At 35.8% G+C, this 14,462-nt stretch overlaps 1 protein-coding gene and 1 long non-coding RNA gene across 13 annotated transcripts in view; one reads left to right on the top strand and one right to left on the bottom strand.

Moving 5' to 3' along the window:
• Nucleotides 1–14,462, bottom strand: part of LOC140514443 (TP53-binding protein 1-like) — a 131,070-nt gene that overhangs the window by 98,264 nt on the left and 18,344 nt on the right. For 8 of the 11 annotated variants that reach the window (XR_011970628.1, XR_011970629.1, XR_011970630.1 and 5 more), the window contains exons 2-8: nt 14,337–14,371; nt 11,114–11,184; nt 9,044–9,140; nt 8,250–8,503; nt 7,345–7,502; nt 6,837–6,983; nt 2,689–2,763 (exon numbers count right to left, since the gene is read on the bottom strand). Coding sequence is in view for 7 of the 11 variants with exons in the window: in XM_072624816.1 (XP_072480917.1) it covers nt 2,689–2,763; nt 6,837–6,983; nt 7,345–7,502; nt 8,250–8,503; nt 9,044–9,140; nt 11,114–11,184; nt 14,337–14,371 (837 nt within the window). In the remaining 4 variants the exon portion in view is untranslated. Of the gene's footprint in view, nt 1–2,688; nt 2,764–6,836; nt 6,984–7,344; nt 7,503–8,249; nt 8,504–9,043; nt 11,185–14,336; nt 14,372–14,462 lie in introns of all 11 variants that reach the window. The other 3 variants (XM_072624815.1, XM_072624817.1, XM_072624818.1) reach the window with 3 other exon arrangements.
• LOC140514482 (uncharacterized) overlaps nt 13,603–14,462 on the top strand; it is a 34,203-nt gene continuing 33,343 nt past the window's right edge. The window contains exon 1 of one of the 2 annotated variants that reach the window (XR_011970696.1): nt 13,603–13,637. This is a non-coding gene — a long non-coding RNA (uncharacterized lncRNA). The remainder of the gene's footprint in view (nt 13,638–14,462) is intronic. The other variant, XR_011970697.1, reaches the window with a different exon arrangement.

Genomic DNA, 14,462 nt, shown 5'->3' on the forward strand with positions numbered 1-14,462 from the left:
ACTCTCTGGTGAGGTAATTATCCCTATTAATACAAGCCAGCACGTTCTCTGCAACTTAAAGAGTGGCTTAGAGCACAGATATCAAATGTGTGGCCCCCTGTAGCCAGAACTAGATAAAAATGTAATTGGGAAATATTTAATACAGTAAATAAAAATATAATAAAAATAGAAAGCATTACATTTTAAAATTACGTCAACATGCAACACAGGAATCCTTAGAATAGATTAGTAACCCCCTATTCCTATTTGAGTTTGCTATTACTGACTTCCAACCGTGACAGATTAAATGATATGCCCATGGTCACATAGCCAGTATATGTCAGAGATGGGACATAAACCCAATTTCCAAGATTAGCTCTCTATTCATTATACTATATTTCTATTGGCAAGAATTAAATCCTAACCTCCAGTTTCCCTGCCAGTTCACTCTACCATCTGAAAGATGAAAATGTCAGCAAGGCAATAATTCATCAGATGTGTCTATTTTAAGCAGAATGAGACTTCTAGAAGATATTATGATGCTTAACACCCACCATCATTAGTATGTCTCTGTGTGAGTAAAACTGTAGATCTTTATAGCAAGAAGGCATCTCTAGAGCTCATGGTTCAGTCTCCTTATTTCATAAGTGCAGAAACTGACATCCAGAGGAGCTGAATCACTCACCCAGGATCATGCGCACTACTGTAAGTAGCTGAGCTGGAACTACAATCCAGAAGTCTTGACATTCAGTGTGTTAATCTACTCTACCATATGGTTTCCAGGAAAATTTGGGGTCCAGGAATATTGTAAACTCTTGCTCTTGTTGTCCATTTGAAAAAAGGTCTTAAAAACAAGTTCCCAACTCATAAATCCAGTCAGAAAAAAATTTATAAAGGTTAATCAGGGCACATTCTCCATGAGCAGGAGTTTGAGATCTCCTGACATCTGGGTTGGAAACTACAGAGCTTGAGAGAAGTGCAAAGTTGAACATAACACTAGGGACCCAATCACAAAGCATTTACTCCTAATGCCTTCAACTTCACTCCTAGCCTCCAGTACTCAAAGAAAGAAAAAGTAAAGCATCATCACAGAATACTAAAATGTGAGTTTTCAATAAAATTTTACTTTTCCTAGAGTCCCAGTTGGAAAAGACCTCAGGAGCCATCTAATCATCTCATCTTATCTGTATCTGAACAAGAAATGTCCTCTATAACATCCTTGAAAGGTGGTAACCCAGACATTAAAGCCCTCTAGTTGCGGGGGAAGGGAAGGGAAGAAATTCACTACTTCCTAAGACAATCCATTCTATTTTTGGAGAGCACTAATCGTTAGGAAAATTCAATTCAATTTAATAAATATGAAGTGACTACCATATAGAAGCTAGATGGCACAGTGGATATTGCATTGAGCTTGAGATCAGGAAGACTCAACTTCACGAGATCAAATCTAGACTTCACACACACCTTATTCAGTGACTTAACTTTGTTGATCTCAGTTCCTCATCCGTAAAAGGAGTTGGAGAAGGAAATGGCAAACCACTCCAGTATCTCTGCCAAGAAAACTCCAAATGGAGTCAGAGAAAAGTCAGACACAACTGAAATGATTAGTCCCTTGTCCTCAAGAACTCACATTCTACTGTGGGAAAATAATATATACACACAAATACATACTGGATTGACAGTGGAGTGGGATCAGGAAAATTATTTAACAAAAATGTTTTATACTTTAACAGAGAATCTAAAAATCCTATTATTTAAAGCTCGCTGGAAAAAAAAATATATTCACCTTTTAAGCAGATAAAGACTAAAGGTCAAAGAAACATTACAAAGTAAATTCAGGCTATGCAGTAGTTCAGATGAAAGTAAAGAAAGTTACAAATAACTGCAAGAATCTTAGTGCTAGCAAACAGTAACCTAAACACCAACCAACTAGTGGAGTAAGGCAGTCATAAGAGAGCTTGCACTCAGAGATTTGAACCAAAAATTCATTGAAAAATTAGTTTGAACTTGAACTTATAACAAAATATGGACAAACTATTATAATGAACAATTTCACACAAAATTACACAAGAATTGAAATATAAACTGACTCAACTCCCTGGTATAGAATAACCTATTAATAAAAAAAAGTTAATAACCCACTTGAGTTTTGTTACATGTTTAGCAGTACTTAGTTATAAAGAGACAGAAAATCATTTCAGCAGATTAGCCTATGAACAAAATGCTTAATTTTCTAATCTCAGAATTTCTAGTACAATATGACCAATATCACTAGGGAACCCCCTATATGAGGGGCTCAACCTGGAATCCATGCTCACAAGAAATTCTTGGATACGTTTCAGGGGTTCATGAACTTAGATGGGAAAAAAATTACATCTTTATTTCAATATTGCTGGTTTCCTCTGTAATACCATTTATTTAATTTTACATACTTAAAAAATATTTCAAGGAGTACAATGTATCTATATATATAGATATAGATAGATTTCATCAGATGGCCAACAGGGTCCATGAAACAAAAAAGGTTAAAAAACTCCACTATGCAGCATCCCCACTCAAAAGTTCTACTTTATTTGGCATTATGTTGACATTTTTTCCTTACTGTTAAAAAGCCAAATTTTGACTAAACACAAATAAATCTTGTCAGAGAACAAAGTTAAAGACAGACTGCAAAAGCTTCCATCTAGTACAGTCATGTATGATACTTACCAGCTTTGTCTTGCTGAGGTGTAGTGGAGGGTGTTCTGTTACATTTAAGCTTATTCGGTACTCCACTAACAAAATCTGAAATGCAAGACACAGAAGCAATCATGTCTTGCTCTGTTAATACACATTTAATATTTATGATGTGCTAAAAAAAAATTGTACCAGCAGATACATTTTCATTAAGTCATTATAAGAAAAATAGTCACAGGTGGAATTGATGCCCAGTAATAATGAAATACAAAGAAATTTTGCACCTTTCAAAAGATAATTTTAATTAAGTAGTTCGCATCTCTCGAGAGGATATTTCAATTCAAATACAGTCAACACTATACTTCTAAATGTTTCTCAGCAGAAAAAAAATTGGAAGGTATTCTTACCTCTGGGAAAATGCTAATTAAAAAGCAAAAGGTTTTAATGAGTAAATGAAATTGGTGACTAAGTTGTGAATTTTCTGAAAAGTAATTTTGGAGTTTGAAAGTGAAACAATGTATTATACGGGCCTTATGTCGAATATCACTAATTCACATTTATGTAGCATTTTAAAGTTTTCAAATGTTTACCTCACAACCCGATGCGAGTTAAGTAACATATTTTAAAATTTGTTTAAAATAATTAGTACATATTGATGATGAAAAGTAATTGTAAATTTTTCTGAATTCATTTCCAAATAATTCACCCCTTAAACAATTGTACAATGCTAAAGAAACAGCCATTCTGATGATGCGGGACAAATTCCACTCTAACAAGCACGAGTAAAAAGAATCCTCATTCTGCTTAAACCAGAGTAGAGACAAGCTGATGTAACAGGCACCCATAAAGCCTTTAGGACTACAAAATGGAATCATTCCAGAGTATTGCAGCATTTCTTACCAAGAAGCTAGCCTAACGACATGAAACATCTTATTGCTAAAAGATTGCAGAACATGGTAAAAAAAAAAAACAAAAGTCAACTCCAAGGAAGATGTAGAACAATATTTTTACCAAACACAACTTATCTAAAACGAAACAGACAAGACTATAGTAACCAAACACAAGGCTCTCCTCCCAACCATTTCTACCATTAAGTAATTTTCTGCTACCATCATGCAAGAAATATGAGGGGAAGGGGGTGTTTATTATTCATAACCCCTATTTGAGTTCAGTCTTAATACTTCACTTCAGTGGCTTTAAAGAGCACAGTTTCACAATCTGGGCTTCGGGGGGAAACCTGGTAGCTTCAAGAAACTGTTCAGTATAATGTCCTTCTTCAATATACACATATACAAACTGATGGTTTAAAGCACAAAGACTATTTTAACAGTGTATAGACAGCTCAAATATAAATTGCATACAAGCAGGTGGCAATGTAAAATAAAGCTATTTACATTGAGAAGACCCAGATTCAAGTCTGGGTATGCTACTTTTGCTATCTTTGTGACCTTGGGTCTCAGTTTCCTTGCATATTAAAAAGGGGGGCAAACCAAATTATCTCTATATTTCTCCAAGATGTCTTCCAGCTCTAAAAGTCCTATATTCACAGTGTCAAATTTAATACAATAATCAAACCTATACTCTAGGTCAAATTGAACACAATAATCAAACCTACACACTAAAGCCATTTTCATACTTCTAAAACCTCCATCCCTAGGTTAAGCAGTTTCACCATTTCTTCTTGACAAGCATTATCTGCCAGGCACACAGTTCCAGGCACTGCTGTCTTTCCAGTACCAATACTGACATGCTAATAATAGATAACCAAGGCAGCATTTATATCTTATTATCAATACTATCTAGAGAGAAACAATACAATCCACTTAACCACCGAAAGAGCAAGATTTGTGTCATACTTTTTGCCAAGATTAACTCGCTGATTCAGGGTTTTATTTAAAATATGAATATTATGTAGCTAATAAGTAGAGCAGGGACACATACTAGATAACCTAAACGTTAGATAACCTAAATGTTACTACAGAGATTCGGTTCTGGGATGTTTGAAGTTAACCAGTTAGCTAGGAATAGGAGGAAGAATGTCAGTCTCTTGAAAACAATATTTCAAAGCTTCTGATCTAATTAACAAGATAACTAAAAATACTCAACTGGAACAAAATATAAAAGGGCAGCCTCTGCTGAAACAACATCTTAGAGAGGTGGCACTGTTAGGCTAGGTGAACTATATGAAGGGAAACTTGGTCTTGATGACAGTTGATACAAACTACCCTGCCCTTCAAAGGGCCTTCACCCCAACATAATATGTGTGAACAGACCTGGCATGAAACTTAGAATGTAGAGGATTTAAGCTTCTTCCTCAAACCTTCAGGAGGAAACTGAAGGGAAGATCTATGAAAGTGACTGTTCAAGCTAGAATGATGAACATTCAGGATGTACTGGGATAGAAACTAACAGGAAAGAAAGTTTGAACTGGCACGATGACTGCGTGTAAATATGTAAGTATTTGACATAGAGCACAGATGGGGCACAAAAAACTAAAAAGACCTGGCACTCTTCCTCTTTCCTCCCAGTAACCCAAGCAGGATGTATCTGTCACTCCGCCTTTTCTCAGCCCCAGGAGCAACTTTGAAGAAAAAAAAAAAAACCCAGACACAAAAGATAATTTAAAAAACTACGCAATAGGACCACAGACCATTGCAGTGAAGCTGATGACAGGAGAAAATAAATTTACATAGAAACATATAATTCATACGTAAAAGCAATCTTAAGAGTCTGGTCCTGAAAACAATGGAGAGTTCCTCTTGTTCTACCTAGCGAAAGGTATAAGGGAATCCCATGGAAAGGAGGCAGACACAAAATGATCCAGTCCACTTGATGACACTACTTTCCTTTCTGTGTACCCCAAGGCTTATATCTGTAGCTTATCTGCTCTTTCTGTACAGCGGTCAAAAAACATTTATTAAGTGTCAGGCACCAATCACATAAATTATCTAGCTTTTAGGCTTGACCTCTAGCTCTGGCCTTTTGATGTACATCATCCTTCTGCTATCTTTAAAAATACAAAGAAGCTGCTTTGGAATGACATGCATCTGTGTGGCTAGAATTTCTCTGGAGGTCTACATCTGCTTTATTTTGGTCTTGTCTGAGTTTAATCTACAAAAATATAATCTACCGAATGCAAAAAAACAAAAGATTTTGTCAACATCCCCCTAAATCCTAAAAAACTGTTTGCCTGTAAAGGAAATTGAACTACATGATTTTTAGGGTCCCTTCTAACTTTAAGTTATGTGAGTCCTAAAATATATTTGACTTTATTAAAAATTGTATTACAATGGCCTGCAGTCCTATTGACTCTTTGCACCTTTTTCATCTATTCCTTCCTTTTTACAATGCTACCAATTTAGGCCAGGCCTTGACTATTCACACCTGGATTATTGCAAAAACCTTCCTCAATTCCCTTCCAGTCTTTCTGGCCTAAAAATAATGCTGTGTACTGTTAAAGACTCATCCAAAATATCATTTCCAGGACATCAATACTCTGACCAAATCTTCCACTTGGTGGCCACTGCTTACATGATAAAACTTAATCGCCTGAGTTAGCGTTCAACGATTCTCCGTGACCGTCCTCAGTCTTCTTTTCTGATTTCTTCCCTTTCTCCATTTAAGTCTTCATTTAAACAAAGTTAGTCTACTTACTGTCTCCCACATGTACCACGCCCTTCCACACCTGAATTTCCTCATCCAGGCCAAATATTATGCATTTTTGATTATCCAAATAAAATTCCAATTCGCCCTCCCTAACAACTCATTCTTCTTCAAGCCGAGGGCATTTTAACAATCTTACATTTACTAATATTGCTATTTTTAACTCTTTGCAAGAGGAACTCTATAGACCTACATTCTGACTCTTTGTCATTAGCAAACACTACAACTTGGGCAGGTCACTTAACCTACATGAAGCATAGTCTCCCCATTAGTAAAATAAAGAGTCTGGAAGAGGCTCCCCCTCTTACCTAAAAAATTCTGTAATTCTAGGAGTCTATGTTTTATCTCTTCAACTAGACTGTATACACCAAGAGAGGTAATAATATGGTATGCGTCTTTATATCTCCCACAGCCCTTAACATAAAGAAGGTAGTAAAAAAAATTTCTGTTGAGTAGTTACCTTAAATAATAAAAGCTTATAAACCTCCATGCTTAGGTCAAATAGTAATAATACTCACCACCTACACCCTGTCTTCTCTTTTCCTTATGTTCAATAGAAGACTCATATTCACCTTCTTCGCAGTCGTCTAGTGATGGAGTAGAACTGGGGCCATCAATACCCAACAGGACTGGTATCTTTTCCATGATAAACTCTGGCACACGCCCTAAAGGATAACATTGACAATGTTGTTTTTATTGTGTTGTTTTAAAAATAAAGGTATTCTACACTAAACTTCTGTCAGAGAACAGGTTCCTAAATCATATACTTGAGCTTGAAGGAACCTTCAGAAGTCATTTGGTTCACCCCCTTCATTTTACGGATGATAAAACTGAAATCCCGAGGGTTAAATGACTGTCAAGATCACATATGGAGCAAGCAAAAGAGCTGGAGGTCTCTGTGAGCCCAAGGCCTCTAACTTAGTCCAGCACTCTTTCACTGTTTCTGCCTCAGAGTTTTAATGGTTAGTTGGGAGAAGCTGGCAAGCCATAAACATTCTGCCCTGAAGACATTTCACCTTTTCTTACCAATATCAGCTGCATGATCAATCAGGGTCTTTACCACCGCAATCTCCAGTCGAATTTCTTCCCTTGCATTCTTCGACACTTTCTCATTCCATGAATGTAAAAGGTTTGGAGCAAGCATTGCTGCAAGATTATAACTATCCATCTTATTCTCACTGACTCTTTAAAAAAAAAAAAAAAGTAGGTACCATTAAACGTAGTCAAAATTTGAACTAAGAAACAATTTCAAGAAGCTAACAGGCATATTTGTAGGGACTCTTACTTAATATTGGCTATGTATAAGGCAAATACTAAACCTTATCAGGAATTTAACCAAGAAATAGGAAATAAAAAAGCTTCTAACAGTCAAATTAATTTATAAAATCCATGCATCCAAAACTAATATTTTATTCACAGCCAAGCTTCTCAAAATCCTCAATCAGTACTAACTTATTTAAAACATAATAGTAAGACAGTTGGTTATTGCATTTGGTTTCAAAGTTCATAACTGATTAGAAGTAGCCAAACAGAAAGGGTGAGAGGAGTGGTTACAGGCAGGCACAAAAACTGTAGTGAGAAATGACAGGTGATAGCAAGGAAAGAAATAGAAAAATTATAAAAAAACAGAAATATGAAATCAAATGGCATCACAGGTTAGACCTTTTAGGGTAAACTGCCTTGCAGAAACAGGCCCCTGGAGATCACTGTATTACGGTATACAAATAATGACAGTCAAAATGATAAAGAAAAAACGAAATTGTATTCAATATACTCCATTTGAGAAGATAAGGAAATATGTAAATAAATTTTAAGAAATATTTCCATCCCAAATAGCTGAAAACAAAATAAATGTACTGTTGCTTAAAATTATAACTGGCTAGCCAAAAGTTCCCCATAGCTAAAATTTTTTGTACTTGATCTTTACTTACCTGAGAGAAACATTCCGGAGAAAGTTAAAGAAGTACCGTAATACATATACTATATTGTCAGTCATAAGACAAGAGAGCAACATTGTAGCAGTATCCCTCTCCTCTGTTTCCAACTGTTGAGCTTTGATAAAAGCTTCATGCAAATCAACTGGAAAGATGGGTTCTGGCAACTCCCTAAAAAATATCTTAATAAGATCTGTGATATCCTGTGGATCTGCAGAAGACAGACAGCTTTCACCATGATTCAGTTTCCTCTGAAATAAATTTCAAGTCATCAGTATTCTTTGATTTAAGATCTCCATTTTGATCAAAATCTCTGCTTACATCTCAAGATAAAGAGTTTTTCTTAGTAAACTTTAATTCTTTTATTTATTTGCTTCTGGTGTCATGTATTACAAAACACACAAGAAGCTCTAGCAAACAATCAAAAATACTTAATTTCTTTAACTACTGGATTCATGTAAGCTATAAATGCTTTCCACAAAGGGAATAATAGCTGGTCAGCTGTAACTCTACCATTCATTAATACCGAAAAGATGAGAGGACATAATGCTGAGCTTGGGAGTCATTAGACCTGGGTTCAAACCCTCCCCCCAATAACTACCTATGTGCAAGGTGCTCACAGACATCTCCACAGTAATTATTTAAAGTCATATGGGATGTGATGTTAGAGGGAGTCCACATGCTAGAAAATCATAGACCCTTTGCACATTCATGTCATATCTGAGAACTGTAACAACAAAAACCTAATTAGACAACTGTGGAAAGAAAAAATAGCCAAGGAATATGCCTACCTTCAGTGCTTTTATATGGGTAGCTGATCCAGAAACCCTAAAAAGACCCTTAACATGAAGATGTTGTTCCAAAGATGTGCAAGCATCAACGAGAAAACTGAAAAAGGCAGGTCTCATTAATGTATTTAATCTTACAAAAACCATACTAAGTGAATATACTTGTCAAGGTACATCAATAGGCTGTGAAGGTCCTTGACATGACTTCTGAATTATAAATCATTTCCCATTTCTATAATCTACTCATTGTTCTTGTGCTAATTTTAGTATGACCGTTGCTCTCATTCCATGACTTTCACAGCCTACTATATACCCAAGAGCCATACTATCTAAGTGTGTATACACACACACACACACACACACACACACATATATATATATAACCTCTATACACACAGACATGTATACCCCAACAAATCTTTCTGTAATTACCATCCCATAAAATGCAACAACCTTTTTTAATTCAATTTAATTCAACATTCATTAAGTTTCCATATATGCAAGGCATCCTTAATACTACAGATAAAAAGGAAAAAAAATTCCTCCATTTCAACATATACAGCATATACACAGATGAGTATATATAAAGTAGTGTTAAGAGACAAATGATTACTAGGGTAGAGGAAAAATAGGTCAGGAAAAGTCTTATATAATAGTGAAGAAGCGAGGGCTTATAAGAGGCAAAGGTAAAGAAGGAATGTATTATACACCTGAGAGATAGTTAATGCAAAAGAATGGAGGCAGGAGACTGAGTGTATGTATCGTCAAAAGGACTAATAGCCAACAGACTGGAAAGGTAGATGGGAGGCAGATCATGAAAAGTTTTAAATGGATTTTGTATTTTATCCCAGAGGCCATAGGAAGCTCCTGAAGCTTCTTAAGTCAGACCCCTGTTTTAGGAACATCAATTGGCAGCAGCTTAGATTATGGATATAAAACAGCGAGACTTGAATCAACAAGACCTGGCAACTAACTGGACTAAAGGGATGTGGGAGGAGGGAATTTCAAAGAGAAGATAGTGGAGAATTGACTCTGAGGCTCTAAAACTAGAAAATGAGAAGAATGGTTGTGCATTCAATCAAAACAGGAAAGTGTGAAAATGGGATAGATGTGAGGAAATACAAGTTCCATTTTTGAAAAATCAGTTTATTTTTATTTATAGGTTCTATTCATATCTCATTTAATTTACTTCTTTATTTGCTTGTCTGTGGGACCTTTATTTCTCTGCCAACATCATTTGTCCAACTCTTCGGAAGACAGAGATGATTTTTTAAAAAAATAATTCAATATGTAGAACAAAATAATGCAGACAGAACGATGCTCAATAGAAGTCTGTAGGTAATACATGTAGTATCAATGTTAAAGGGGACAGCTAGATGGCCCAGTGGATAGAGTGAGTGCTGGGCCTGGAGTCAGGAAGACTCATCTTCCTGAGGTCAAATCTGGCCTCAGACATTTCCTAGCTATGTAACCCTGAGCAAGTCACTTAACTCTGCTTGCCTCAGTTTCCGTATCTGTAAAATAAGGGGGTGAATGAAATGGCAAAACACTCCAGTATCTTTGCCAAGAGAACCCCAAAAGAGGTTATAAAGAATGAAAACAACTAAATGCCAAATAAACGTTATCTCTACAGATTACACAGCTCTCCTAGGTAAAGGACTCGGAGGATCTAAGCAGGTTCATTAACATGAGTTTTGTCGTCATTTCCCCAATACGTGAGCGTTTAGAAATCCTTTTACTAGAATGTGAAATGTGCGCATAACAAATCTGAATAACACTGTGTGATCACTATTTACAAAAGCTTGGGCATCTCAATAACATATAATTACTCTTCTCCCACAATTCTTCCCAAATATACTCATTCATTCATCCAATAAACGTTTACTGAAAGTCTGTTATTTGTCAGGCACTGTGCTAAGGGTATCATTACATTACAGGGATTTTCATTCAAATACAGATTTCAGAGTGGAATTATAAAGTCCATGAATTAAAGACCCAAGTGTGAAATATCTACTAATTTCTGAACCTTGCAATTCACCACTTAATTCTAGGCTAATTTCACACCTTTCTTACCTTGGAATGTTTCCATATTCTGGTACAAATGTCTGGGGTAGTACAGAAAAAGGTGCTCGAAAAATTTTCCCCTAAAATGTAAAAGTCATTTATTATAAGCATCAAGATAAAAATTTACAGGTATAAGCACAGAATGTGAAGACAAATTGTGATTTCAGGGAAAGAGCAAAAAAACAATTAAACTAGTTACTAATATTCTGAGATATAATTAGTCATAGTAGCTAAAAGGCAACAGACTTTGGTAACAGTGAGTCTTAAGAACAGAACTAGTCTCAAATACTAAAATAAATACCTTATGCCAATAATATCTATTAATTATGCTAATGAAAGAGTTACAGAACATTTGGATCAAATACTAACACACATTAAAGTATCATTATTGTATTATTTTTTAAAGAGGACTTCAAATAGGTTTAATGCTTCTCAATTTGCATCTATTAAAATGGATATTTTTTTCTGAAATCACCTTCCACAGCTCTGCAAATACTAACTCTGCATCAAATTATCTGTGTACTTCCTTGACCAATAATAGGGTAAGATGGATTAATTTTTTTGGCTGATGAATGTTACAAATTTTCTAACAAAATGTTCCAAGAGACTAGGACTAAGAAATACTGAAAGTAAACATTAAAACATTAAAAAATCCAATTCAACCTCTTCTTGTACAGTTGCTATTTCTATAATAAAATTATCTTCTTTCTTACTATTTTTCTTAACTATTTCTTAACTATTCTTAACTATTAAATATTTCTTAACTAATTCTTAACAATTTTTCCGAAGACTATTTATCACAAGAATAACTTGTGAAAGGCACCAAGATTCAGTAGTCCTGGGTATCAAGTCATGTCACTATTAGTTATGTGGCCTCTAATAAGCCATTTCAGCCCTTTCGTTACCTCACCTGTAAAATGAGGATAATTCCACATAACTCAGAGGGAGTTTTATAAACTACATGTTGTAACAATGAGCTATTATTAATAATCTGAAATCAAATTCTGAGATCCTGGAAAAAATAACAGTGCAGATATATATACTGAAAGAATTAAGCATAAAAATTTTCTGTAAGCTCGTACGACACTTAGGAAAATGACTAACGCAGAAGACATCCCATTACTAGGACTGGAGATAAGCCATTTATAGTATTTTTTTAAAAATCAATCCATAAGCATTTATTAAGCTGTAACTATACACCAGGCACTAGGGATAAAAATACAAATAAAATAACCCCTACTCTCAAGGAACTTATGTGCTAATGAGGGAGAGAAGTACGTACAGAATATAAATAAATACAAAATAGCTAAATAAGCATTTTTGGGGGGAAGGATGGAAAATCAGGAAAGGTTGATAGTGATATTTTAGCTAAATCTTGAAGGAAAAGAGAGATGAAGCAGAGGTGAGGATGGAGTGAATTACAGGCATGTGGAGATGGCAACTGCAAAGGAAGATTCAGGACATACCTGAGTACATGGGGGACACAGAAAAGGCTAGTCGGTATGGGCTGGGGGTGGGGTTGTTTAATGAGTAATATACAATGAGGATGGAAAGACAGCTTGTGAAAGGCTTTAAAAGCTAAGTAGAGGAGTTTATTTTATCCTAGAGAGTTAACAGGGAACCAATGAAGTTTATTTTGTAGATCACATTTGGGCTAATGGAAAATCACTTTGGCAGCAATATGCAAGATAAGACAGAAATAGGAAATGGTTTGAGGCAGGAAGTACAATTAGGAGACAAATTCAGTAATCTAAATGTGATGAAGGCTTGAACTAAGGAGGGTCAGAAAGAAACAAGACAACTGCCAACTGATTAGATATACAGGGTGAGGGAAAATGAAGAGGATAATGGAAAGTTACTAGACTTGGGATATGAGAAGACTGGTGGTGCCTTGGGGGCAAAAATAGGGAAGTTTGGAGAGCAATATAATGAGATGTTTTGGACCTGTTAAGTTTGAGATATCTCTGAGACAGGTTTGTAATATCAAGAAACTGAGATAAATCTTGGATATCAAGTTTGAAATATCCCATAGGCAAACAGTGATGCAGGCCAGAAGCTCAGAGGAGAAACTGGGACTGGCTATACAGACCTACAAGTCATCTACATAGGTTTAGGATTAGGGATATGACTGGTGACTTCACTGGTGTAGATAACTCCCAAATGAGGGCACTTATTCTACCAATAGAGACTGGCAACTTTTCTGCAAATAGTAGTGTTTAAATGCCTAGAACAATGAATAGTTAAATGACTTGCCAGGAAATCACACAAAAAGTCAAAGGCAACATTTTAATCCCAGGCTTCAAGGACAGCTTTTTAACAATGGCTCTTAATCATCTTGAATGAAAGATAATAAAACCCTAGGAACTGATGAGGTCACTGAGAGAAATTCTTTCATGCAACAAACATCTATTAAACACTTTCTATGTTCTAGGCTCCAGAGAAAGATACAGTAACAAAGATGAAACAGTCCCTGCTCAGAGAAATTACATTTCTTGGAGGTGAGGAGAAGTAGAGGGAAAAGACATAGATACACGTAAGTAAATATATACAATACAATTGAGAAGAAGCACTAACTGGAGGATGGGAAACTAGAAAAGGGTAGGTTACACTTCAGCTAAACTTTGAAACAAACTAAGGGTTTCAAGAGGCAGAAGTGTGGGAAAAAGTATTTTAGGTATGAAGGATAGCTTCTGTAAAGTTATGGAAGCAAAGAAATGTCAAATAGGCTTACTTTAACTGCACACTGCAAAAAACAGAGTAATATGTAATAAACCTGGAAAGGTTGGCTGTTACTTTTTGAAGGACTTCAAATGCCAAACAAGGCAGTTGTAGTATTTGACTCTAAACAAGATAGCAATCTTTTTGAAAAAAGGAACCACACAGTCATACCCATGCTTTAACAATCATTTGTTTTAAGTGGATGATGGATAAAACCTGGAGGGTAAAACCATGACCTACACAACAATTAGGAAGCTACTATAATAGTCCAGGGGAGAAGTTAACAGGTCAACTTGAACTAGGGTTATAGATTGAAGGATTAGAAAGATGTTTTGTAGGGGGAATCAACAAGTGACTGGGTATAGGGGTTGAGGGGAAATGAAGCGTTACAGCCGATTTCAAGTTCACAAACCAGAACGGTTAGGACAGAACTGCTCTCAAAAGAAACTTCAGAGAGAGGTGGGTGAGTACTATTTTGGAGATGTTGAACTTAAGATGCCTACGGGACACTCACCTGGAAATGTCTGAAAGGCAGATTATGATTCAGGGCTAGAATTGAAGAGAAAGATTAGGGCTAAGGTACAGATACGGGAGGTGCATAGCAATGATAGTTGAATGTGGCAAGGAGCCTAGTGCTCTT

Source organism: Notamacropus eugenii, chromosome 7, assembly GCF_028372415.1.
Source record: "Notamacropus eugenii isolate mMacEug1 chromosome 7, mMacEug1.pri_v2, whole genome shotgun sequence".
Taxonomy (NCBI): domain Eukaryota; kingdom Metazoa; phylum Chordata; class Mammalia; order Diprotodontia; family Macropodidae; genus Notamacropus; species Notamacropus eugenii.